The 27,665-nt window shown below is 38.7% G+C and overlaps 1 protein-coding gene across 3 annotated transcripts in view; it reads left to right on the forward strand.

Annotated features, from left to right (window-relative positions):
• The first annotated feature begins 2,961 nt into the window (after positions 1–2,961).
• akap11 (A-kinase anchoring protein 11) overlaps positions 2,962–27,665 on the forward strand; it is a 35,181-nt gene continuing 10,477 nt past the window's right edge. For 2 of the 3 annotated variants that reach the window (XM_088602428.1, XM_088602444.1), the window contains exons 1-7: positions 2,962–3,093; positions 14,210–14,309; positions 14,532–14,642; positions 16,755–16,808; positions 19,525–19,656; positions 20,229–20,493; positions 22,528–27,154. In XM_088602428.1, coding sequence (XP_088458554.1) covers positions 14,247–14,309; positions 14,532–14,642; positions 16,755–16,808; positions 19,525–19,656; positions 20,229–20,493; positions 22,528–27,154 — 5,252 coding nt within the window. In that variant the 5' untranslated portion in view covers positions 2,962–3,093; positions 14,210–14,246. Of the gene's footprint in view, positions 3,094–14,209; positions 14,310–14,531; positions 14,643–15,801; positions 15,936–16,754; positions 16,809–19,524; positions 19,657–20,228; positions 20,494–22,527; positions 27,155–27,665 lie in introns of those variants that run through there. The other variant, XM_088602435.1, reaches the window with a different exon arrangement.

Here is a 27,665-nt window from a genome sequence, read left to right on the forward strand (position 1 = left end):
CCTGAAACTTCTTATCTCATGCTTTTGGATTTATACAGTAAATAAAATATGCCGACTGAATCATTTTCCCAAAGATATGTACTGTAATGAAGACGGAAGTATTCACCAAAATACAGTACATTAAACTACACTGAAAATTGAATGCACAATATCCTGTAGTTCAAAGTCACAGTGTTATACAAAAGGGAAAGCAACATATTACAATATAACACAGCAATCGCCTTCAAGATGTCGTATTTACAACAACTGTGTCATCCATTTCCCAGTGTGCCCAGTGAACCCATGTGATGAAAATCTCAGGCAGCCAGGAAGGGTTGCAGGTTGCGTGGGAGGATTGTTCTTCTCAGCTGTAGTCTGTGCACGTGCAGTTTTTCATCTCACAAAGGGAGGCTCCACTACGTGTGATCTCCCCTCTCAAGTGTTCCCGCTGGGGCAAAAGGCTGTGGGTTCAAGTCGCCAATTCATACATCACTGCGGTGTCCCTCACAGAGACATTTCCTCGGATTACTCTATAGTCACGCCAAGTGAGAGCAAACTGCACATGGGTTAACAATGAAACAAGTTGTGTTCATTGTGTTACGATTTCTCATTCCAGCTCCTCTTACCACAAGACTAAATGAAAAATCTTACAACAGTCCCGTCTCCTGTAGCACTGCTGATTCAACGAAGACCAAATGAATATTCATACACAATTCTTATCTATCTCTTAGGCCGTGCAAGATGTTGGAGCAAAATTTGACAGCCTTAAGAGTTTCAAGGGTATACCAGTTATACCCATAATTCACTGTGGCTTTTAACGCCCACACTAAGCTCTGCTGGTGTCCCAATCTAGAGAGATAGGGTAGGTTAAGCCACATTGTATATACAGTATAAATGATTGATAGAGAAAAGGTAGTTCTATGTCATATTGAAGGCTTAAATGATTAAAAAATAATTTCAGACAAAGGCCTTCTGCAGCTGGTTAAACAGCAGCGAAAGGACTTTTGTCAGACACCAATGTTTTCTTAATCATTCCAACCTTGTGTAGATCGTAAGAACTTTCTTTTCTTTATCAGCCTCTGAGCATATACAGTCCCATAAAGAAAATTTAACGTTGAGCTAGAAGTTTACAACACATGTAATTCAGCCAAGCTTTTATGCGTGACTTAGTGCCTTTGTTCTCTCTCATTACCCCTCAGCAGGACTGGAATTATAGACTGCACTTTCAAAGGACCACTTTATTAATCCATTACCCTCTGAGACTACTGGACTGACAGCACAGCCATTCAGTCTGGAGCGAAATACTGCTGTGACATAGTTGTAAATTTAATATAAATCCTATGTTGTAACTGTCTGTCAGGATGGCACTGAGGAATTTAATATGACAGATTGGTGGCTTCTGCTGATACCAAAATTCATAGCTAGGTCATTTTTAAAGTGTTTTGCTCTAGAGCTAAACTTATTCTCCATATTCTAAAACTAATCTTAAAGATATCTGAGGTGCAAATTTGATTATTTAGATGTTCAAAAAAAATATCTATATAATACAGTAAGTGAAATATGCACTTGTTTTACATCAACACAATTATTTCAATTATTATTGTCTCCGTGTGCGTGCGATGAACAGGATGTAGTCCCGCCTTGTACCTCTTCTGCTACCAGGGTAGACTCCACATTGCCACAACTTAAGAGAATGCCAGGAAGTGTCTTTCCAATATTGGCTTGATGCGTAAGAAAAATTACAAATGAGAGGAAGGCATTTGGCCTTTAGTACTTATAGGATCCCATTATATCATCCAGGTGTGTCTTGATGGAAGCCATGGTATCAGTTTCAACAACATGACTTGTTCCACACTCCCACAATCCTTTGTGTACAGAAGGACCTCTTCTTTACCTTCTGTTCTTAGTTTTAAACACATCCCCACAGAACACATCCTCTGCTTGCATCCAATGTCCAGTGGGAATCCAGAAGCTTTGTATCGGGTGCCATCATACAGTAGTCTTCTCTGTTCAAGACTACACATACTAATTTCTAGTCTCGCCATTCCAGACTGTAATCAAATTATTTGCATATGAATTAATGATATATTATATATTGAGGCATAAAAATGCATATAATTCTTATTGAAACTTAGAAATTCCAGAATTTTAATGACTCTCATAATATGTAGTTATTTGTTACACTTAAGCTTTTGATATATTCAGTATTCTTTGATGTGATACAGTAAATTCCGTAACATTTTAAAAAACATAATTTACACCTGCATTTCCTTTACTAAACTTTTAGTTACAGTTTATCCTGATATGAATACATTTGAATGCTACTGTGCATCAACCACTTCACATGGTGGTCACCAAAAATTATTTTTTTTGATGCTATAGTAACATTCAGAAATATTTATTAATATATAACAACAGAGGTTGTGTTAGGGTTAGAGTAATGATGAATAGTTAATATGCATTTGAAAAATGACCATTAAATGATTATGAATGTTAATACGTCGTATGTAGCCTTAGGGATATTTTATTCCAATAAAATCTTACTTTTTTTTACTTTAAAGGGATCAAACTACCCCCTTTGAAATGCAATTCAAATTAAATGTACATTTGAAGTAATCATTAAAAGTAGTAAAACATTTACACGAAGTAATCATTTTCATAAAAATCTTTGGGGTACGTCATCGGTTTGACAACAGCTACCTTGTCCGGCACAAAACGTAAACAGACTCTACGTCCGTATCCAGGCTCACAGAAGCTACAATATACTGTACGTATACACTATGTTAACAACGCAATAATTTATTTTTTCCATGTGGTTGTAATTTGAACATCAACCAAACGTCTGCTTTAGCTTTTTAAAACTTTCAATCTTAAAATTGTGCCACGGGCAAATTGTAAAAAATAAGCCGGAATGTTGTAGTTCCGAGGTGTTAATTTTACACATTATATTAATTTGCAACCTTTTCGCATTCCCATCATCGTTTCGGTGTTCCTTAGTAACCCTGGGAGCTTTCTCCCACGAATATATCATCATTCGGACTGGATTGCTTCGGCCTGGTTTCTCTTGTTTTTGTGAAATGAACTGACAGCAGCCGCGGGTCCGACGGCGAAACGGTGAGAATCATTTTTGAGATGAAAGTAATTACACATGACACACCTTTTCTTGACAGGATCGCACATCTGTTGTGGTAAACGAACATGTGTTCTGGTCATGCATGGGTAAATGACGGATGATACTAACGGGTCTGGTTAATGTTGTTTTTTTTCAGGCCGCGGCCCTGAAAACAATTCTTGGAAAATAAAAGCTTTAATGGCAGGCTTTCCGTTCCCCTGCGCGGGGTTGGAAGGGAAAGGGGGTAGTGGGTTTGTATTGAGTCGCTATTCTGTGTCTGGACGCTGATGATTAAAAACTCGACATGTTGCATTCGCTATAGTGTCCTCAAAGACTGGAAATCCGAATAGCATCGATACAGTACAGCAGCAGGGAAGATGCGACACTAATTCATCCACAGTAGGAATGCGAGTGGGTTGATCGCTTTTCCCAGGGAGTGTAAACCATCTCCCCTCCAGACTGGGACTTTTGATATAATTAGGGAGCACCATTACCCTATGTGCCTGGATTGGTTTGTTTTTAGATTACGTTTATGCCGTCGCTAGTATGTTATCGGGTGTTTCGGCAGTTTTCCGTCTTCGGTTTGTGACGCCCAGCGGTTTTACAGCATGCCGAAGTGCGGCATTAAGCGCTGGCTGCTCAGATTAATTCCCCTTCACAAAGCGTTTCCTCCGCAACGGTCAATACACTATTCACATGAGGTGAAGGTGATAAGAAATCAACATTTTTGTGCTGTGTAATTAAGTGTAGTTATTAATAATAATAATAATAATAATAATTGCTTACACTTATATAGCGCTTTTCTGGACACTCCACTCAAAGCGCTTTACAGGTAATGGGGACTCCCCTCCACCACCACCAATGTGCAGCATCCACCTGGATGATGCGACGGCAGCCATAGTGCGCCAGAACGCTCACCACACATCAGCTATCAGTGGGGAGGAGAGCAGAGTAATGTAGCCAATTCAGAGAGGGGGGTTATTAGGAGGCCATGATTAGTAAGGGCCAATTGGAAATTTTGGCCAGGACACCGGGGTTACACCCCTACTCTTTTCGAGAAGCGCCCTGGGATTTTTAATGACCACAGAGAGTCAGGACCTCGGTTTTACGTCTCATCCGAAGGACGGCGCCTGTTTACAGTATAGTGTCCCCGTCACTATACTGGGGCATTAGGACCCACATGGACCGCAGGGTGAGCGCCCCCTGGTGGCCCCACTAACACCTCTTCCAGCAGCAACCTTAGTTTTTCCCAGGAGGTCTCCCATCCAGGTACTGACCAGGCTCACACCTGCTTAGCTTCAGTGGGTTGCCAGTTGTGAGTTGCAGGGTGATATTAGGCTCCATACATTTTTTTTTATTTTCATATAAACTGTGAGCACTGGGATATTATAATTCATGCTGTTAATAGCATGTGCATTCGAAAAGGTGTCATTAATCAAGAAATGTGGACGGTCTTGTGCTATAGAGTAGCGTGGAGCATCGACCCAAGTGTCTCTTTTGAGTGTTAAAAGTCAAAATACATATCTTCAAATGACACCATTTTCATTGCTTATTCTGATTGGACTGTGACTGGATGTCCGAGGTTGTTTGAATTGGCATACAGTACGAAATTTAGTGCGATTAGGAAATACAACCCGAGGACTGTTGTCTGTCCTCTTTCACATATTACTTTCTAAGTCAGATGGACACTTCCAGCCTGATCGTGTCCAGTTGCTGCTGTGCAGAAAGATGTGCATATCTCATGTTGTTGGAGAATTTACTGTTATTGTCGTTTCTAAAGTTGCAGTATGTTTGCAACAAATTCTAAATCCTAAGTACAGTATTTCTCAGTACAGATCCTGGTTTCCGTTCAGTATCCACCCCCGTACTCGCGCCCACACTGACATAAAAACTGTACACGCACGCTTGAAAGCCTGACCTATATTAGTGTTCCTATGTTTGTAAATGTTTTCTCATACAGATGGTTGAACAGACATTCTCTTGAGCTTTTTGAAATAGACACATGTGAGCTCTACCATGCAATGTTAGTCTCACCCATACAGTTAGTGACCCCTGTTCTCTGCTTTCGGAGAGAACTTTGCTACTCGCAAACACACATACACAAACTAACAGGGATAACAGAACAGAGGAAAGGCCATCTTATACAGTTTTTTGTCTCATCAAAACTTAATTAAAGCCTAAATAACTGTCGGCTTAGAAGAATACATTTGCGTAGTGTTTTAAGCGCCAGTGAGGGTCACAGAGGTGTTGGCTACTTTCTTCATTTCCAGGAGCGGCTGGCTAAGGTTTCAGCTGATTTAGGCCAATTCTCATAAATACAGGGCATCAAATAAACAGTCGTTTACTTCTGTTGACTCATCGTTTGAAAGAGAATCGTTTTGGTTACGTGCCATGGCTTTGGAAGAGATGCGCACGAAGCTTTCTGGCGGGGGGTTTTTTCTCACATCTGCAGCTTCCTTTGTTTGCAATGGGAAAGAATTCCAGGCAGCGCTGTGGTGCTGGTTGGATGTCTACTGTGTCACAGGACGGTTTCTTCACTCTGGGAATGACGTCCGATCTGTTTGAGGCTGCACATTTTTCCTTGCGCGCTCACGGGCGATGGATGTGAACGCTGACCAAAGATAGATTCAGGGACTGGACTATTCACACAATGATTAATAGCACCTAGTTTTACAATGGGACAGTTCTGGTTTGTTGTTTAAATCAGTTCTCTTGCTAACCACTATGAAAAGGTGAATCATGCTAAGCATTGCCATACAAAGCATTCAGTACGTCATTCAGTGTGCTGTTACTCTTTTGCTGTCATTCGTAATCAAAAACAGGGAAAATACTGGGGTAGGTCCTTTCTGTATTGGGAACCAAAAACCACTGTTTGGTAAGGTTTGCTTTTTTACTCAAAGACTGCTGGCTGGGGTTTGTTCCTGGAAAAAGATTTGGCTCATCTCTCCTACTGTAGAACCGTAGACACAAAAAGATTTAACTCTTTGAGTGTAATGTCCCCTCACAGTACTCAGTATTGTCTGGGAAGCTATTATTATTATGAATGTTTTGTCATTTAAATTCATGTCACTAACAAAACATATGGCATCCTGGTGGGTCTGGCTGATACTGTTTTTCATTTAAAATCTTCTAATGGCAGTTTTCCTTTATATAATGTTTCTGAAATTTGTAATACTCCTACTGTATGTGCTGCACATGTGTCTAAATGCATGCTCTGTTTGTTGCCACATTTCCTCCAGTCATTTTTAGGTACTGTATGTACAGCCCAGCAGGGTCCTCACCTGAGATGTTGATAAAGGAGTCTGTTCCTCTGCTACTGCACCAGGCACAGTTTGCCTCTTGACCTAGGACGTAGTTGCTGTAGGCAGGATCACTGCTGTTAACAACATTCATTTCAACAATATTTACGATAGTGAAATTCTTTTAGTCGTACAACACCAATATAACAATCATCAGTAAGTTAAACTACAATAACTTATTGTAGGATGATCGAAACCATACCAGTGATTGTAATATCTCTCATTTGGTGAAGTGATAGCTACGTGTTGTGTCACAATGTGTTTGGGTTGTAGTCATTAACTTGTGATTTATTTCAATTTCATTAAGATTCTGAGAGCACCTTGTAAGTCTTTTGTGTAGCACCTTGTTCCATACATCTTACCCATTTCAAGTGATGGCTTTGACTAACCATCTGCGTATGACATTTTCTTTCATTCTTGAACTCCCACAGTCTCGTATTGTTTTGCTCGTTCTTTTGATATTTCAAGCATATTGGATCAAAAAGCAGATGAAGATTAAATCAGATGCTTGCGTTTTCTTGAATAAGCCTTTCTTCAGGATGTGAACATGCGAGAAAAGAGAAAGAAACATGCAGCTGTGTTACTGTTTTTTGAGCAGAAGAAAACTGATTGTGAATTGTGAAGCGCTCAGGTGTATTGGATAGTGTTGAATAGTTAGCAGTTTTAATTGTTTGGTCATTTCAAAGAAGCACTTTCTCTTTAGAGTCAAGGACTGGTGTTATACCACACTATTTTAAATATATAAATAGAAGTTTATGTCATATTTATGTCTATAAAATATTATTTTTATTACATTGATAATTTAAAAGGTAAATTTCCATTTCAAGCAATAAAATACAAACTAGGGAGTGAAGAGGAATTTGCTATGTTCCATTCTGATTCAACAAGTGCTTTTATTTATGTCTCTGCTATGTTTGTGGCATTTTCTGGTACATTCATAATGTAAAATTGTGCCGCATTTTTGTTAAATTAATTCTTATATAGTACACAGATGCTTATATCAGAAGCACATTTCTTTCTCTTTTCTGACATTTGTTCTGACACTACTTTATTTATTTAAGAATGTTTACTGTTAATCTCAACAAAGAGCAGCTCCTCGTCTCCTAACGGCTTGTCAGCTACAGTAGAAAGATAATCATTTCTGCTGCAGTATCTTGACATAAACATCAATTACACATTCATGTTGTTTTGTTTCATATGACCATAGTAAATTTGAGTATTCATAGTAGTCTTCATACACTTGATAAATCTTGACTAGAAGTTGATTTAGTAAAGAGACACAGGGATACATTAAGCTTATTCAACATTTATGAATTAAAATGTAATTTAAATGTATAAAAAAAGAGTACTGGAAATATCTGAAGCATGTATTCAGCTACAAAACATAATTGCTTATTTCTAAACCCATAGTGTGCCAATGTTCATGTTTGTAAATATGTTGGATGTACAGGTGCATGTTATTACTGTTATGTTGTTATTCATCTGCTAGTGTTGCAAAGCCACAGAGTGTTTATAGTTCAGAGAGTTACCTTGATTGGCGTTAGTTATTAAAGTAGACTGAACAGGCAAAACACTCACTACTATAGAATCATGGTGATAGTCAAGAGAATTCTCCAGAGATATAAGATAGCATCTTATCAGTCCAATCTTATCATACAGTACATTCTAACCGCAACAGCAAACACATACTGTAAGACCTGTTTCAACTCTGGTGTCAATCACCAAAAAGTCCAAGGCTAATCTGAACCCACCAGTAAAAGGTGAAGGTTTAGGTAAGAAAGCATTACTCAGATGTGCAGAAAAAGTGATTTGGGAGGATAACTCACACCCAAGGGTGCAAAAATAAGGAATCTTAAAAATCTGGTATCATCATGATACAGTATTGTTCAGATTGGCCTGGGGAATCTGGAGCCCATGCCAGAATTCCAGTCCAGCATACTTTAAAAACACATGACATGAATTTGCCAAGCAGCAGCTACAAGTATATGACCCCAGTCATAATGCGGTTGTGTGAAACTGAGCTTTTGGTCTCACCACAAATATAAGAACATTTGAAAGGTTACAGATAAGTGGAGGTCATTCAGCTTGTCTAGCTTGTTTGGCTACTGATGATCTGGGGTTCTCAACCAGCTGTGTTCTTGAAAGAACCCAGGGTGTCATCTTCAACAGTATGGCTGAATAGCCTGTTCCACTCACCTACCACCCTTTAGGTAAACAATTACCTCCTGATCTCAGTTCTTAATGCGCTTTCTTTACCTGTAGTTTCCCTCTAGTGTCCTCTAGTTCGTCCTTTTCTGTTGGTTCTAAAGACGTCCACTGCATTAACTGGATCAGTACCCTTCAGGAATTTGAATCAGGTCTCCTTTTAGTCTCCTCTGTGTGCACATAAAGATTTGAAGTTCTTCAAGTTGTTGGAGTATGACATGCCTTTAACTCACAGAGTGTTGCTTTTCTCTGGACTTTACAAAAAAGTAGCATTATATTTGTTTATTATGTGGCGACCAAAATTTTACACAATATTCAAAATGAGGTCTTACTAGTGCGTTGTAATTGTGACATAACATCCTCTGTATTTTTGACAATATAACCTGACATTCTTTTTGCTTTTTTTGTTGCTTCTACGAGATGAAAATGATATACCAAAATAGATATGCAGTATAACCCTTTTTTCATACATTACTTCTTCAAGCTCAGTGTTTACTTTTTATATCTATAGTCTGGTTTTGTTATTGCAGCTCCAAAGCTTAGCATAGAACGGTACTGAAAATCTTAAACGCCGAAAAAGAAACTTTGCTTTTGCGTATGATTGGAGTGGATTGGTTCTACTTTAGAGTTTGCATCCTCTCGTGATGGCGCCTTGGTTAGAACTGTGGAATTGAATGTTTAACAGGATGCTTTTATCAAAAGCCAGTGTCTTCCATCATGAAGCTGAAGCTTGGTAGGAAATTGGGACAGTATAAATGGGTAACAATATGTAGCATGTTTCAAATGCAGTGATCTAAAGGTTAAGACAGCAAAGAAATCAGCCTAAAATGTATTAAAAAGTCATGGGAAGTGCTTCCTTTTGATTAGAAAAGCTTGTGAATAAATGAGAACATTATGCATTTAGAAATAAATATAATTATTTTTGATAGATGCTATATTTATAAATGCAATATTGAAACTCACATGTTTCTTTCAGCAAATATAGAGTTTACACCTGCATGTTTCATGATTAATCAGCTTTAAGTTACAGGTCATTGACAGAATGAATAAATTATGATTGTGTAGGTACAGCTTTAACTTCAAACGTGGTGTTCTCATCTCAGAGTAGTTATTTTCTGGGCTGTTTGCTAAATCAGTACAAGTAGGTCATGAATATACTAAAAATGTCAACATTTCTGAACCTGAATGGAATCATTGAAAAGAATATTTAACATTTGTAATTTGTAATTTTAGATTTTTAAGTTGCAGAGGACTTGAGCAAGTTAAGAAGTCTTTCCAGATGATATATTTTTAAAAGGAGATTTATGTGTACTGTAAAGTTGTGTTTCTTTAAGGGCATACCTTCTTTAATTGCGAGGGATGTCAGCCATGTAGAGAAGTGAATTTACTCATTTTGACCTCTGCAGTGTTGCGTCGTGCATGTACAGTGAACCATGATCACTTCTACATGTCCCGCATTAATGTGAGACTTTGCTTCATGCAGTCTATTTAAATGAAAAAGGGGAAAACAATAATGAAATTGTAATTTGTGTGGTGGAATGCATCTCCTTATTTGCAGATTAATGCCTTGATGGCACAGTGCTGTTGATTACATAGTTTCTAATCTGTGTCAAAAGCCAGGTCTGTCTCATGTGGCCTTATGCAATGCAGCTTTGAATATTTCCTTTGTTTTTTGTTTGTTGAATTGCAAAGCAGTATTTGTTGGTTCATAGCCAAGCATTTTTAAAAGACACCTTTCTAATATATGACACTGGTTGATATATTGATAGACTTTATACTGATCTCTTTACATCTCCAAATTGTAGACCAATACTTTCCTGAGGTTAGACTTTAGTAGCTTGGTTTGTTGTTTCTAAAAATCCTCTGAAACCGCAGGAATGATTACAGGGGACAATCTGACATGAAGGGAGCTTATTTTCCCCCTTATTTTTGTTTGAGATAAACATATCAGAATGTCTGTCTAGACTCCAGATGACCTTTGTTACAGCTTTGAACACCACTCAAAGTGCGCTTTGATTTCTTCATGGGACTTTTTTTCTTCTTCATATTGTAAATATTTTTTAGTCCTTGACCGAAAGTTGCTGTCTGGCATGAAAATAACTGTCCTTTTTTCCCAGAGTTCTCTTTCCACTTCATACAGATGGTCAGGCACTTCTAAATTTAACAATTATACAGTACATGCTGTCTATAGAAATATTGCATTTATGTTAGTTGTTTCATCTTTGAAGATGATGGTTTGGAATTAAATCTTAGTTGACATTTTTTGTGTCTTAATAAAAACTGTGCTGGCCCTGTCACAGTCTGTGGGAGCAGGGTATAGAAAAAGGCATTTAAGTAGACTATAATACAGGTGCGTGGGTAATACTTACTATCCCAGGAAACAGCAAAACAAATTGTATATGCATTGTTGCCCACAAGCCAGCTCCTTATAATTGTTTAAAATGCATGAAACCACACTAACATACAGATATGTTTAAACCTAAAATTGTTCTACCATTTACAACATAAAACATTGGTACTACAGAAGACAAAATGGGTTAAATTGCTCAATTACTTTGATTTTCTATTCATATTTAGCTTTTGGAGTCACCACTCGTTGAAAGTGAGCACTAATAACCTGCAAGCTTTCCAATCCAATCTTTAGGGCAGTTTCCCAATACTTTTTAGTGACTGACGCTTTGGAACCTTACATCCAATTTTACAGCATAAGACAGCATATTCAAAAATTTCAATGTGCTGTTTTTTGTAACATGAATTTCTTTCATCCCTCAATGAAGCCACTGCAGGTGTAGAATGAAGTGTACTGTTTGTCCACAGTGAAGGTTTTACAAATTCAGTCTGAAGGCTATTTTTTGTTTCCAGTTTGCAATACGTAGTGAGGTGTTGTGAGTGCTAAATATACATACCCATTATTTGTGATGTAGATCTGCAGTTGCGAATAGCGGTGGGTTTTTGAGCACTGCTCTGTAATCACAAGTTACAGCATCTGACAGGTTTCTGAAAAAAGCTGTTCTGACGAGTTCATGGTTCTGTGGGTTGTAAGTGGTGGGATTCCAGTAAATGTTGAATTTGGAGGCGTACAGTGTGAAAAATGGTCAGTTTAGCATGTGCCTGTTCTGCGTGCTTCTGTTCTCGAATGGCGTGTACTTTACATTTAATTGACATTTTCACGTTCAGTAAATGCACTATGTGAGAAATCACAATGATATCCCATTAGGTTCTGTATGCATGTAAGGGTTAAACCTACAAACCCATGCGGTTTCACTATATGTCCCTCCTGCTCTCTAGATCTATGAAACCCTGGTTTCCTGATGACTTGTCAAAACCTTTCATGCACCAGTTTTTCCAGCCCTGATTTACACCAGTTGCAACCCCACAGACCTCCTACTTCACAGTAAATTCTGTTCTGTCATGACAGCACGACTCAAGCCGGCCTGTCTTTCTTACACTTCGGAGGAGACATCAGTTGTTTTTATGCTGAGTGCTTTCGTTGTGTACGCGGGCAGTATTTTCAGCGCATTTTCTAGCAAATGCAGAATTCTCTCCGACTCCAAAGTCAGACATTAGGGTGGTGCTTCTGCAAAGAGCCCTTCACCCCAACTCTTTTGTTTTTCACAATACCGAGGAGCTCTGTGATGTTTAGTCTGAAAGCCTGTCAATTTCCGCGTTCCGGTGTATCTGAACACTTTAGCATAACAAGCATAACATGATCCATTAATTCTTCTCACCGCTGTCCTTTTTAAGAGCTTAATTTCGGGGAGTAGTTGGCATTGCCATTGTTACATAACTTTTGAATTGTACTAATGGGCTGTGGTTTCGTGTGGAATAATTTTATCACTGTCATTAGCGGGGAGTAGCTGGGTTGTGCCTGCCTTATTTTGTCACAGAGAACTCAAGTTGGTAGCTCCAGCTGTAATTTCACTGGAGATAAATGGACAGTATTAGCCAACTACTAGTACAATCATTCCTTAAGCGTCTTCTTAAGAATTGGCTGTACTGTAATCGCAATTTTACAGTATAAAAGTATAGTATTTGCTGTACTTTTAGCAACAGACTGCTCCAGCTACGGTGTTCAAGGGAACGTTTCCGCAGGTCTTTCCTCCCGGCGGCTGTCAGGGTCTATAATGCTGCCCTAGGCTAGGACTGTTAGCCCTTCATTTGCTCGTCGATGGACAGCATGTTTACTCCATTGTACTTTTTGGACAATCAGTCTGTATAAAGCTATGCACATTTTGCACATATTTTATTGTTTTTACAGTGACTATGATCATCACATTTTTTTCACACACCTATGTATTTATTTATTTTTTATTTATTTATTTTTATTTATTTTGTTGTCTTTTGTTTTATAACTATCCTGATGTCTGTTTTTTGCTCGTCTTGGGCTGGGCTGCTGTAACGCATCAGTTTCCCTACGGGATTAATAAAGTCTTATCTATCTATCTATCCACTGCACTCCTTCTCTTTGTCTTCAGTTCTAGGTGAGTTATGGAATTCATAAGCTCCGCCTGTCTGTAATGTACCAGTCAGGGGGGTAGAGAAGTCCAATGGGAAGTCAAACTCCAGTCACTGCTTTAATCCCCAAGCCTTCACCAGACCTGGACCTGTCGAAATCTCACCCTCTTAGCCCGCTTCCACCCTTGGGAGTGCATGCGTATCCATGACACTATTTTTCCATAATCTATGGGCCATGTTTGAAGTTCATACCGCAAAAACAAAATAGCGTATGCAGTAATCACAGTCGCAAGGATTCCTTACAGCCATTTAGCTTACCATAATTGTTTGCTAAGTACAGGGTCCTGTGTCTCGTGTGCTTGTTTTTGTCCTGTCAGAAAACTTAAATGGCAGATAATGGTTTATGCTTTGGAATCGGGGAGCTGGTGTGTATACAGAACAGTCATCTGCTTGTGAGTAAACAACAGACAATGCCAGTAGGTAAAGAACCCATTATTTCCAGAGTTCCCAGAAGATTTGCATCACAGCCCCTCTTATATTGAACCTTATGGTGACATCATCACATGCATGTGTGTCAAATCGTTCTCAGTTATACAGAGCAAGAATTTTAAGTTTGAGCTTGTCGTAGATACCTGTATTGATATAAAAGCAACTGCTTGCTTATGAAAATTCACCTGTTGGATTCATCCGGGGAAAGTACTGTACAGGTGAGAGCGCTCATATGCAACCTTCAACAGCCTCCATTCTGAAACCAGTTTTGCATGAACCGATTGCAAACTGATGTCTGCACACATGAAGATGTGAGTATAGTATGAGGCAAAACATAAACTTTGCTGTCTGGCAACAACTTCTTGTCAGTCTTTTATGTATTGTGGATTAACATAAAATTTATTCCAGAATGCACATTACTGAAGGCCACATAGTCATAATGTATCAGCACATCATGAAAGACATCAAAATGCATATTGCATCAAGCGTGCATTGAAATTGCAATTTCTCTATTTCTCTCTATTATTTATCTCTATTTCTTTATTAACAAAATTGCCAGGGATCAGTTTCAGTGTCAGATCTGGTTTCCCAATAAATCAGCTATGAGAGTGAGCAACATCCTATAAGGGGTCAATGACGGTGTTTTTTTATGTGTTCCATTTGCCTTCAGGTGTGTGGCCTGAGCCAGACCCCACCATTGCCAAACCATGGATGCCTGTGCCAGAATCCGTGGTATTCCATATAAGACCAGGGCGTCCTTCAGAAAAGAAGTAAGCGTGCCTCTGAGGAATGTTCAACCGTGCATGTAGTTCAGCAATGTATGGTTTACCATTGGGTTTCATGCTAAATATTATTCCATTCAGGAGCAAATGATAGAGAATCCCATACCGTATTTAACTGTGTCCTGTTGAGCGAATCACAGCCTCTAGTGTGATTATGTTATAGAGTTGGTTGGGCTTACTGTATGTAGTAATAATTCCTTTTCCTTTAAGATCATCTCTGAAAGCTTGGCTTTCTCCCTGAAGACTCTACTGAAGAGCAAGAAGGAGCTTTGCAATGTGGTGCTTGAATTGCAAGCCAAGGACCCAGTATGTCTAACTGAGGTTTGTGCTGAGCCTCTTTTCATGTGGTGTGTCTCTGGAAACGTTTCAGCTTGGGCACATTGTAAAGAACAAGTGACAGAGAAATATAACTGGTAAAATGCAGTACTTACCCATGATAAAATTCAATTTGTCAATAGCAACATACTACAGGTGATTTCAAAATGCACTTTTCACTTTCTACTGACAGTGATGGAGCCGCTGTTTGGTTTCTAATTTTATTCTGTACGGTATGCTTGAACCAAATGAAAAATGGCCCTATGGCTTTTTGGATTTTCACTGACAGAGTTCAGTTCATTCAAGACAACCTGCAGCTCACCAGAAATCCAGCAAACGAGGGGGTAATTAAGCCTGGTATGCAGGCTAGTCATATACAGAGTGCTGTTTCCCGTAAACAGTTGAGAAAATGTTATTTACATCAGACAGTCCCACCAGAGTGTCCATGATTGAGGTAAAGTTTATAAAGGGTCGTGCCATACCGGTATAATAAACCTGCCATTCTCTAATGCTTGGTACCCGTTATATTCTAATAATTTGTACTGCATTATCCACGATTCTAGTTCTGATGTTCTTGGTTAGGTAACTTTTCAGGTAGTTTCTTTCCATATGCAGTATTTGAAAGGAGAAAAGTAACCTAGTGACAGATGAGGAGGCTGTCTAGCCCAGGTATTGCGAATGGCCATGGCTGAAAACTGGCTATGGTTGGATATCTGTACCAGCCACCTTCCTCATGGCCGCTTCCACAACTGGTACAGATTGAGTTCACATGAAACACAGGCTTCGACGTGACTGTAGTCATGCATTTCCAGTGTTTTCCATGATTCTCACATACAAAGAGGGTTTCCCCCGTCCTGCTGGTGGCACTGTTTTGTTGTGGGACAAATGTCATTTTCTAAATTGCTTTACTGCAAATCTAGACACACAGCTTCACTTGATGACAATCCGTGTACTTACGGAAATCCTACAGTGCTGTTTCTCTGTTTTGCTGCGTGTACTTCTGGGATATCGCATGTTTTGCACAAAAATACATGTTTCATGTTCTAATTTAAATTATTTCAGTTATTAATTTGCGAAATTATAGCTGTAATTCACCACAGCCTTGCGGCATATTGTCATGTCATGTTTTGCTTGGTTGTCCCATGTTTGGGTTTCTGTTCTTTAGAAGTCCATGCTTCAGCATTACAGTGCCTGCACACAGCCATGAGGTTTCATTCTGCAGATTTCGGCATCATCACCTCATTAATGATTGCACAGCTCATTGTGAAAGTCGTACGTAAATATGCTGACAAGGCAGAGGTGATTATACTTACTTGAGCTTTCTCTGCATGTTAGCGGAATAGTATCTTGCAAATACATGCTGTTGTACCATAACCACATGCAGCAGATGCAGTTTTGTTAGAAGCACAGGCATATTTTTAGTGCACAATATTTTGTTCTTGAAGACATAGATATTTTGACATAGATATTGATACTTATTGAAGATATAGCTATTGAAGATATTTTTTCCAAAGGGTTCAAATAAAGTAAAGAAGTATTATTTAAAGTTTTTTTTGTGCTTTTTATGGGTCCCTTTCTTTGACCTAAAAAAGTGTTGATTGCATTGCTGGAACATACTGTAGCACTTGTAAGTCACAAGATGCAGCTATTTTCCTAGCGTGTTTAAATACTAATATTTGCAATCTGTTTATTTCCATGAGTGGGACAGCACAGTTTTTCTGAGATGTTTGATTTGGATGGATTGATTTTAAGACTCTTATAGTAATGGAACTCTGATAAATGCTCATGGATTTAAATGACAGGATTTTAAATGCTTGCATTCCTAAGTATCGGATGCAAAAGAAATGTCTTGGGCATGGGTATGAGTCCATGTTCTCGACCCCATAGGATTATTGTTCAGTTGGCAGGGAGAAAACAGGGTGGACGTGGTTTACAGAAAATGCCACTCGGAAGGCATTTGTGTTTTTTCCTAAATCCAGTTTAATTTCTCTGCATCACTTGTCACGTGCAAATGAACATCTAAATGGGAAATTTTATATGAAAAATATTTTCTGTATTTTAACATTTTAAACATGCTAATTATATTATGAATTTACACTTCCTTCTGTTTTGCACCAGGTTCATTTTGTATGTCTGCCTAGTCTTTCTGAAGCAGTGGAAATCCCAGTGCAGGTAAGAGATCCTCTGCAGTAACTACACATAAGAAATCAGACATCAGGTTGTCATCTTTTTATCTATATTTTATAAGGAAGCATACAGTCACAATCAGGATACAGGTAATGTACATTTTTACACATAAAATTAATCTCCTCTCATCTCATTTTCTAATTGCTTACTCCTGGTGAGTGTTTTGGTGTTAACAGGCTTAGGTCAATTATTATATAAACTTGCTCTTTGTAAAACTGAATTTGAGTTAGGTTTGTAGTTTAATGGCAACACTTCATTTTATATTTATGTGAAACCATTTAGTTTATAAATGGGTGTTATACTTGAATGTGATAATGAGAAATAAGAACACTTACATAGTCACTTGTACAGAGCACACTACCTGCTATATATGCCATTTCAGGAATAACTGAAAGGTGGAGGTAACATTATCAGAAAAAGGCCACTGTGCCATGTGTGGAAGTTTTTGTATAGTTCTAATAGATTTGCAGTGATCACTTCTAAACACCTGTTCATGGTAGTAACAGAAAGTAACCAGAGCTGTCCTCTGACCAAAAAAAATCCTAAATAAATCCGCTCGGATTTAGAGCACTATAGAACGTACACTTTGTTTGTGTCTTCTAGGCCTTTATATAATAAATTAAAACTCATTTCAAACCTTCACTGATTTGCACAGTGACTTCTTGCATTCTGTACATTATATATAATGCAGAATTTGAGCAGGCTTGTCACCTATTTATTAGCTACCAATGGGGAAATCCATAGATTTGCCATGTAATGATAGATATTATCTGTTGTTTTCAGAAATAACTTACCACTGTGGTACGTCCATTAGTTTGTCATCTTATGATTCATTCTGTTGCAAATTTTATACTGCAATATGTGAAAGCAGAATTGTATACAAAAGGTGGAGCTAACTTTGAGCTTTGTCTTATTTTGTATATTTTAGAATGCCAAGCAAGTGTGCATGTGCAGTATGCTGCAGAATGCAGAAGGAGGCTTCTTTAGGAAACACAAACCTAAATGCTTATTCTTACCGTATTTCATTAAGATAATTTAACCAGTCCCATCCTATTTGAAGGTCAAGAGCATAGTACAGAAGCATTTAGGTTTCTCTCTGCATAATGAACACTTAAGCAGTACCTTTTTTGTGAGCACTTTTGCATATTCTTAAATATTGGTATAATTGAATTTACAAAAAGTACAAAGCCTCATCTCACAGACGAAGTGATTGTGCTGATTATGCTCATTAACATTTTTCATCAACACCATTGATCAAATGGGGTCTATAACAAATGTCACAGACCAGTAGCATGTGTGCTCACTTTTGGAAGAGCTAGGAGCTGTACCTCTGCAACACAATTTGCACTAAATTACAGATTCTGTCTTGTGGGATTCTGTCCCATTCCTCTTCTGAGCAAGCAAGTTTCTGTTCAGTGGTCTCTAAACCACAGTCGGCCACACACCAGGCTCAGGTCTGGTGAGCAGGGTATCTAATGCACAAGTATCACATTCAGATTTCGCACAAAAACTGTTGTTACACAAGCAGTTTGATGACAAGCATTTTCCTTTTCCTGCTGGGATCCTGTCACATCTGGATGAGCCCACAGGAAGGGCAGAAAGTGGGGGCTTAAGAATTGATTGATGTAGAGCTGTGCAGTGAGGTTTCCATCAGTTACTACAGTGACCAGACACTCCAGACCAATGTCCAGTGACCACAGCTCCGACAATCACACTTGAAACTCCCCATTTGGATAACAAATAATAATCTAATAATGTGATATCAATCATCTAGATCTAGTTGTAGTTTGTAAAACTACTTAAGTTTACAATGTAGAAGTACCAAATGAAACTCAAAAATAAATTAGAAATAGATTAAATTCAAGACTGGGCAAACTTTTAATGTAGATAAGTTCAGGTAGCAAATATGTAAAACATACAAACAAAAAATCGGAAACACTAGAAGAGGCTACTTAGCTGTCTATGTTTACATGTCATTAACATCTTCAAGTCTGTGGGGAAGCAATTAGAATTGGCAACAATGCTGGGGGATATAATTAAAAGCAGTTCAATCAGGACATGTTAAGTTAATGTTATAACAAACTAGTAAGGCCTTGTTTAGAATTATGTGTATAATTTTGATCAAACTGAAGGAGCTGAACTTTCCTAGTCTTGAACAGAGCAAACTATCCAGAGGACCTCAAAATCTTCAAAGGCATTGACAGATTCAATCCAGTGGATTTCTTCAGAATAAGCAGTGAAAAACGAACCAGAGGGCACAAGAAGAAACTATTTGGAAGTGCATTTAAAACTGTGAACAGTAGGCGCAACTTCACCCAAAGAGTTGGGTTTAACAAGCCTTGATTCATTGCCAAAGGGGATAAGTAAGACTTATTTGGCACCATACATCTGGTACAGAGTGGATAAGTGGAGTTTATTCATTCCTTTCTGTGCTTTTCTTTCTTGATTGTCACCAGGCTTGACACTCAACAGGTTAAATCACCTCAGTACCGTTGCCCAATCAGTGCTCACACTAATGAAATTATGATTTAGTGCTTGGGCAGCATTCAGAGTCACTCAAGTACATCTCAGTGAATCCTGAATGATCAATAAATCTAAATCGCACCAAAAACATTTAATCAGTATACAAACTCTTTTTTTTCCTGAAATTGTCAGTGCATAAATACTTTCTTTGAATTCTCAGTATGAATTGTTCCTACAGGCACAACCATCCGTCCCTACTGACCTGTTAGACCTACTGAAATCACTACATGTGCATAGTCTTAAGGATGAAGAAGTTCTGCTGCTCAAAGATGCAAAGAAGCTCACAGAAAGAAAAGACAGTATTTCTCAGGTAATGCAAGTAATTGCAATACCTTCCTGTTAGACTTCCTGTTAGAAGTACTAATCAAAACAGAGACGGAATGATTTTCAAATGTACAGTATATCATGGAAGTGCTTTGCTATAGTTTTTGTGTCTTTTGTGATATGAAGTGACAGTGAAAACAAGCCCATTTAATCTTGGGGTAAGTTAAATCTGATATATATTGCTCTTGATAAATGTTAAGTTTTCATTCTGTTGTACAATCTTTTAATATCCATCCCAAACCAAGTAAAATAATGATTTATGTGCATTCATATTTCAGGTTGAATACATGGTTGGAATAAATTTAGTTCCAGTTTGGTTTGTAGCTTGGGGATTCTAATGGTAATTTTGAATACCTAAATTAAAATTAGGCTGTCCAGGATTAGTGATAGTTGGAGCTGTGAATCCACTGTCAGGAAAATTAAAATATATTTACGAGCCTTTGACAGGTTTTGGACTGCTTAAATTAATGATTAACTTGTACAGGGACTATAATTTATATTAAAGTTTCTCACCATATAAAACTAATGTAACATTGATTGTGTTTTCATTTATTCCAGACCTCCTGGTCAAAAGCTATTTGTATTATAAGGCAATCGCCAGAACTTCGGAGAAGTATTGGGAACACAATATTTGCTCTTCTGACTAAATACACTACTGGGATTAAATACGCACTAGAGCTGCACTCCCTGCAGAAGACTCTGCCAGACAGCTGCCAAACAGAAGATGATGACACTAACCAGTCAGTGTCGTCCATTGAGGATGACTTTGTGACTGCTTTTGAACACTTAGATGAAGAGGAAATGGCATTATCTGATCATATTGGTAGGTTTTTAATTAGTGCTCTTTGGTTTGTCTTTGGATATAAGCCATTTTTAAAATGGCCAGATTTTTTAGTTTGCTTTTTCACTTGACTGGTGTATTATTACAGTTGCCTTCTGCTGCCACATAGAACTAAATTGTAGCACAGCGGCAATATACAGTATATAGGATCATTGGTACCCATACCACTTTGGTTTTTCACACTGTGCTATACTTTTTCAAGCCAAGAACTGCCGGATCTTTGATATCGAATGGCATTGGTTGACAATGCTATACGCATAAACCCTGACTTAATTCCCAGAAAGTATTCCCTTTCTTTTCCCCTGAGCCATTACCTCTTTGTGCCTTGATTAACACTGGCAGACCTGTGGTCTCTTTTCTGGTGCAAGCATTGTCTTTGCATTTTTCATTGCAATCTCAGAAATGCACTTTTCTTGCCAGGCATCTGCAGTCACACTTTAAGTCCTTCACGTGTGCACTGGAGGAGTGCAAAGGGGGAATGCAAATTTCTATATTTTCTACAGGCATGATGCAACCTTTAAGCTGTCTTTTACAGCAGAAATCTCAAGATATTAAAATAGTGTCACAATTGTAGAACCTAGTATTAAAAGCTTATTTGCATATGAAAACATTTTTGTGTCTGAAAATTATAGAGCATTCATTTCCAACAAACAGGACTTCTTCAGCAGTGATATTTCTGGTGTCTTTTATATCTGAAATTAAATGTTTTCCTTGAATGGAAGGGAGTTTAAATAAAATACAGGAGAATTGTGGTCCATGCATCTGTCAATTCTGTGTATATTTGTTTCTTAGGTTTAAAACATATACATAGAAAGTTATTTACCGCTTAACATATTAAGTTATCATTTAGTAGTGTTTAAAACAAACATAAGCAATTAAAAGCTTGTGTGTACAATTGTATTATGTTTTTTTTTTTCCCAGAGGCAAATAGCTGACAAGGGGATATCCCCTTGTGTTTTCTCTTCCAGCTGCTAGATGGCAGTGGAAGATGCTTTTTGCTCTCCACGTTGTTTTGAAAAGTAGTGGACCCTCTGTCTTCCCTCTTTTTTTGAGCTAAATGTTTCACACAATCATTAGCTGCAGTGCGGAGTTACCACAGTGTCCAGATGACTATCATCCCCACTGATATTATAATGCCTCAGAGCACAAAGCAGGTCCCAGAAGGTGGCAGTCTTATTACGCTAGAATGAAACACACAAAATAAATTCACAAGCCTGCAGCATCACCAGATGTCATACTGTAGATATAGAGTAGTATAATGCAACATTTGTTTTCTTAATAATTATTTGGTACTTGCAGTTTCTAACTTTTTGTCTGTTTTCATATAGGCTCTGTATATTTCTGTTATTTGCAACTTTTTCTTTATGTCAGTTAACATAATATCTCATTCTAATGTATACAGCATTTGACAGTTATATCACTATGTTGTAATGACTGACCATAATGAGAATGACATGTGACAGTAGTGCTGTGTTATGTTATCTGCCAAGATTTAGACTGTTACTGTTGTCATTTTAGCTAGGGACTTATTGAAATTACTGTAAGTATTGTATAAGATCAGCTTTTTCTTTCTCTTTCTTTTTGACAAAAACAGAATATGTGTGTTGAAACTGAACTCTACCAGTTTCCAAAATGGCAGATGGTTCCAAAATGGTCCATCGGGACTTTATATTTAAATATTAAAATGTTATATATATATATTTAAATATTCTTTAGATCAGTATCACTTGAGAGTCTTGATCAATGGCTTGGAGGAAATTATAGATTTCCTTGGTTTTTCCAATACATCTGTGAGTTGCTAGAATACCTGTTAACCTTCTGAATTTTATCAGTGAAATAATAATGAATAATGTATAAATTCAAGAGACATCCAGTTATGAAAGTTAACAGGCACAGTCTTTTTAAAGATTTTTAAAGACATGTTCTGTTCTTTTTTACTTCCGCAATAAGTATATATTTGTATATTAATTGTGACTGTTTACTTTTTTCCTTTCATTTCTAAATGCTTATCGTTAGGCCACTACAATCAAAGAAGTCAGCGTGATGTTGCCTCCCAGACTGTTCCATCACATTGCAGAGATACTGCAGGATCAAGGATCATAATTAGCTCTGTCTCCAAGAAGTCATCTGCCAAGCCGGTCTCTTCTCCACCAGAAGGATCAGTCTCACTCAAGGGTTTGAAGTCAACACTGACATCAGATCCTGACAGACAGAGAGGTTTCTATAGACCAAGTAGTCCTCACAAAGGTCAAATAGATTTTGCTTTAAGTAGGATTACTGCATCACTTACAGAGTCTGATGAGTCAGAATGCTCTAGTCCAAGTCCAATTATCTTCTTGGATGAAGAGGGTTATCAGAAGAGTCTGAAAGCAAAACTAGACATTCCCAAAATTCCTGTCCTCAAAGATGGGGTGGAGGATTCGGATTCTGAAGTGAGTGAGTTTTTTGACAGTTTTGATCAGTTTGATGAACTGGACCAAGCTCTTGCAAGCAATTCCAAAATATTCAAAGAGCCAGCCTCTGCTAGCCAGACCCAGAAAAAGAAGTTTATGAAGGACTATGGTTGTAATCATGTGTCCAGGGATGGTTCCAAAACAGCGGGCATGAATCCTCACAAATTTGACCAACCAGTCCTCCCAGCTAACATAAAAAAACCTACGCCCCTGAAACCAGAATCACCATACGGCATTCATTCTGATGTTCCAGACTCTCCACGACCAGTGAGGGCCTCCTGTGAGGAGAGTGGAGCATTATTTAGTCCAGTCCGTTCATCCGCTTTTAGTCCATTGGGCTGTTGTAACACCTCTGAGTATTTTTGGAAAGATGAGGATAACAAAGAACTGCGCAAGCCTCAAGACCTTTGCAAGCTATATAAAACATACTCAGATTATGCGAGTAACCTATCAGAAGAGATTCTTGGCTCAGTTTATGGTTATACATCTCCTGTGGACACAATACTTAATAAAAATTTAAGCTGTGTTTGTCACATGAAATTTAAAAACACTAATGGGCATCTTGTGAAACTCGCTGACATCCAGCAGACTGTTACCATAACTAAGACACAACAAAAATCACAATCATTGAAAGATGGAATACAAAAATTTGCTACAGATTTGGTGGAAAGGAGTCTTGGAAGTGCCTTTAGAGATCTACAAAAAGGAGTTTCTTCCTGCACGACGACACTCTGCCATCTTGCTGCTAGGCTGACTTCTTCAGTGTTTCAAATGGCTTTTCATGAGATTGGCATGAGACATGCTTATGTATTAAAGGAACGAGCCATAAATGGGTTGGCAAGCTTTTTGGTTGGTGAGGCAGTATCTGGGGCTCTGAAGGAGTTTCGCTATGTGAAAAAGCAGATTTTCAATAACACAGTTGCCAGGTTTGCTGCAGATCTCGCAGAAGAATTGGTGTTTGAAGGGATCATGGAAGTGTGCCAGTTCTCACACCCCTCTACTCCACTTACCCCAAGTGAGTGGTCTTTTGAGCAAGAAGAAAAAGTGGTCACATCATATGCTGCCGACCTCTCTGAATCTGTACTTCAGGAAGCATTCATTGAATTGTCCCAGGCAGATGTCACCTTCACAACACAGGCAGCAATCAGCGTATCAGTGGATAATATTAGGTATGTGAGAGCTGAAAATATGGCACAGACCACAAAGACTTGTAATGCATCCACAAATTATTTTGGTCTGCCGGGTGCAACAGATCAAAATATTTCAAATGAAAACATCTGCACTGTGAAAAAAGCTTTGTTTTGTACATCAGGTATTGCAAGTTGTATTCCTGTGCCTGTTGCCGGCAAAATCATTTCTCAGGTTCACACTCCAGCTGATGTTTGTCAAAACAAATCAGGTATTTGCCTTACATCAGAAACTGGTCCAAGAAAAAGCAGAGACTCGGAACACAATATAACTGTAGCATCCAGTGCAGTTATCAGTATAACAAAACCCACAAACTCAATGCTAGATCTTGGTCCTGTTTTACAAGGTAGTCATAGTTCTGGTGAGACTGAGGTCCTGGACGTAGAACCTAGCAGTGTAATTGAAGGGAGTATCAGTTCAGATCTATCATCTGGGAAGACAAGTTTTCAAAACTTCTCTGGAAGTATGGTGGACATGATCGTAAATGAAGCCTATGAACTCATGACTTCTTCCAAAGTGAAGAAAACGGTGGAAGAGTGTGCAGAGTTTCTGAGCAAGAAAATTGTAGATAGAATACCTTCAGTCAGTCCATTACATTCGATTCCATCACAGAACCCAAGCACTGAAAATTCAACAGACTGCATCAAAAAGCACAATGCTGACAAAGAAAAAACAAAGGCTTATAACACCAGTGAACCTGACTCACTTCTGAGCTGTGGAGGAGGAAAGACAGATCCAGTCATGGTTTCCATAGTTCAGAATAACCCTAACATAAATTTGAAATTGCAAGACACTAAATGGATTTGCTCAGGAGCTGAAGATGACACTGCATCAAAATATGCTGCTAATCAGAAGAAAGAAAAGGTTAGTGATCAGATTTCTGTCTGTTCCGTGCAACCTCCGTTTAATTCAGAAATTAAAAGTATAGCAAGAGACAGTGAATCATGCTCTGCAAGTGTGCAACTTTCCAGTGGAGAAGCCTCTAGAATTCACTATTCATTGATGAGAGATCACATGGAGGTATCTTGTCATGAAGCTCCCGGACAGTGTGTCAGAAGGGTTGGACAGGCTGCCGAAGAGACACTGAATAACAACGGTAGGAAACCTAACGTATCCCCAGGCACTCCACCCCCAACTCCACAGCTGCCTCAGCTGGTCTCCCGGGAGCAAGAGTTCAGGCGGTTTTCCAAGAAACTCAAAGGCAAACTTGCCAAAGAATTTTCTCCTGCTACACCTCCTTCAACACCCCATTACCACCATGCGGAAGGTGGTAGTGACACAGAGAAGGCAGATTTTATGTTGAAACTGATGAGGTCTCTCTCAGATGAGGTGGAAGGCATTGAGGATGAAGAAGAGGATGCAGAAGCTGAAGATGACCAATTGGTAGCACACACTGGAACCTGCCAGGGAGAGAGAAGTCCTTCTGTGGAAAATGACCGAGAAGCAGTAGAAAAGGGTGCAATACATTATGCAGACCACTTGGCTTGTCATATAGTTTCCATGGCGACTGAGATGGCTACATTGTGTCTTGAGGATGGAAGGAAGTTTGAAGATTGTGAAAGCAAAGACCTTCCTTTGTACAGTGCTCTAATAGGGCAATTCTCTGAGCAGTCTTTAAACTCTCTTTGGACATATGCTGGGGAAATGGCTGGGGAGGTCATCAGTGATGTGAAGAAAATCCTGGGTTCTAGCCAGTGCAAGCACAGCACTTTAAAAAGGGTTAGAGATAGCTTATCTGAGTGTCATCAGCTAGGAGGCCATAGGGACTATAGGTTAAGCAGCATGACAGGCCAAGTATCTGGTGACTTCTTGAATTCAGGGCTCAGTTTTCGGCAAAGCAGCAGTGCAAGTGGACTTACATCTAAGTATCCGAGCTGTGAGAGTGTGACAGATGAGTATGCAGGGTACCTTATTAGGGTACTAAAAAGAGAAGGTGGGAACACTGAGCTCATTTTGGACCAGTATGCCAGTAGACTTGCTTACAGATCTATCAAATCTGGGTTGGCCCAGGCTGCAAGGAAGATAAAGCAGAGATGTAACCTGAGACTCTATTCTACTAGAAGGTCACATCATGAAAATATTAACGAGTTTCTGAGGGTGCTTACCACAGAGCAGGCGTCCATAGATGCTAGGAGGAAAGTGGACAGTTTCAGTAATGCCCCTCAGTGCAAGTGCCAGCCGATTGAAGGAATGAGCAGGCGGGACTACATGGAGCTTGTTGGCTTTGCAGAGTCTCTGGCCTATAACATAACTTGTGACGTCACAAGAAAACTTCGATCATCTGCTGTTAGGCTGCCCAAATCCCTTACAGATTCCTGCCTCTACAAAAAGTCCAGGTTGGAAGACATGGCAGAGGACCTCATCAAAACAACATTTTCGTGTTCTCTCCTGCCTTACACTGAAAACAGCAAACAGTACCATAGCACTGGCAGTTTAAATGATGGTAATTGCAGCGATAGTGTTATGCAAGTCATTGAACACTATGCGAGAAAAATAGTTGATGATACCTTAGAGATGACCATGGCTTCAGTCCACCATCAGTCAGAGGAAGACAAAAGAAAAACGGATAGGGATATGTATGCTGGAAAATTATCTGAAACCGCGCTGAATTCAGCTCTTGCTAGCAAAACCTGTCGATACTGTGCTGTCCGAGAACACCCTTATTATTTCGGTACTCACTGTAGCAATGCTGCCAAGCACCATTTCCAGGAAATCCACAGGAGGAGGAGGCGGGAAAGTGATGCAAAGACTGAAAACTGTTGCAGTAGGATGAGGGGATGTAGTCTTGGAATCCCTAGGATACATATCGACTTGGATCAGAAAGCTGTTTTTGCTGAAGAAATGGTGTCATCCGCTATTGAGAGAGCCAAGAGAGAGCTGAGCAGCACGAGCCTGACAGCAGACAGTGGGATTGGCCATGATGGTGCAAGCTTTGCTGAGAGCCTCACCACAGAAATACTGACTTCCGCAATGTCTAATGTCTGCCAGACCATTAATATAAGGTAAAACCACATTCACTTTTAGGGCAGCTCTACACTGTGCGGTAATGTCATTTAAATACTATTTAAAATCAGATATTGAGGATTGTTATGAAGGCCTTACTTGCAAGTTTTTTTTTAATGGGTTATTTAATTTTTAAATTAAGAATTAATATCTTAAAATTCAAATCTACTTGTGCAGAAATTAATTTTTAAATCCAGCAGTTTTTTTATGATTAAAGACTTCACTTAAACGTCTGTGGTGTGAATTTACCATAAATCATCTGCTCTTCTTTCGGGATTTGTGCAAAACATTTTGTTCTAATTTTGTGTAAATTATGATTCAAACTTTGATTGCAAGCAAAAAAAGCTTAGCTTAATAAGTAATTGCAGATGTTTAAGTACATATGTTTGTTATTTTAAATACACAAGTCCTCTTCAGATTCACTAAATCAAACCATAGTCATGCTGTGTGTGTTTTCTATTAGAAGGTTTTTTTTTCTGCAAAAATAATAAAATATACCTCTGTGTTGAG

This window comes from Lepisosteus platostomus, chromosome 2 (genome assembly GCF_059453375.1).
Source record: "Lepisosteus platostomus isolate fLepPlt1 chromosome 2, fLepPlt1.hap1, whole genome shotgun sequence".
Lineage (NCBI taxonomy): Eukaryota > Metazoa > Chordata > Actinopteri > Semionotiformes > Lepisosteidae > Lepisosteus > Lepisosteus platostomus.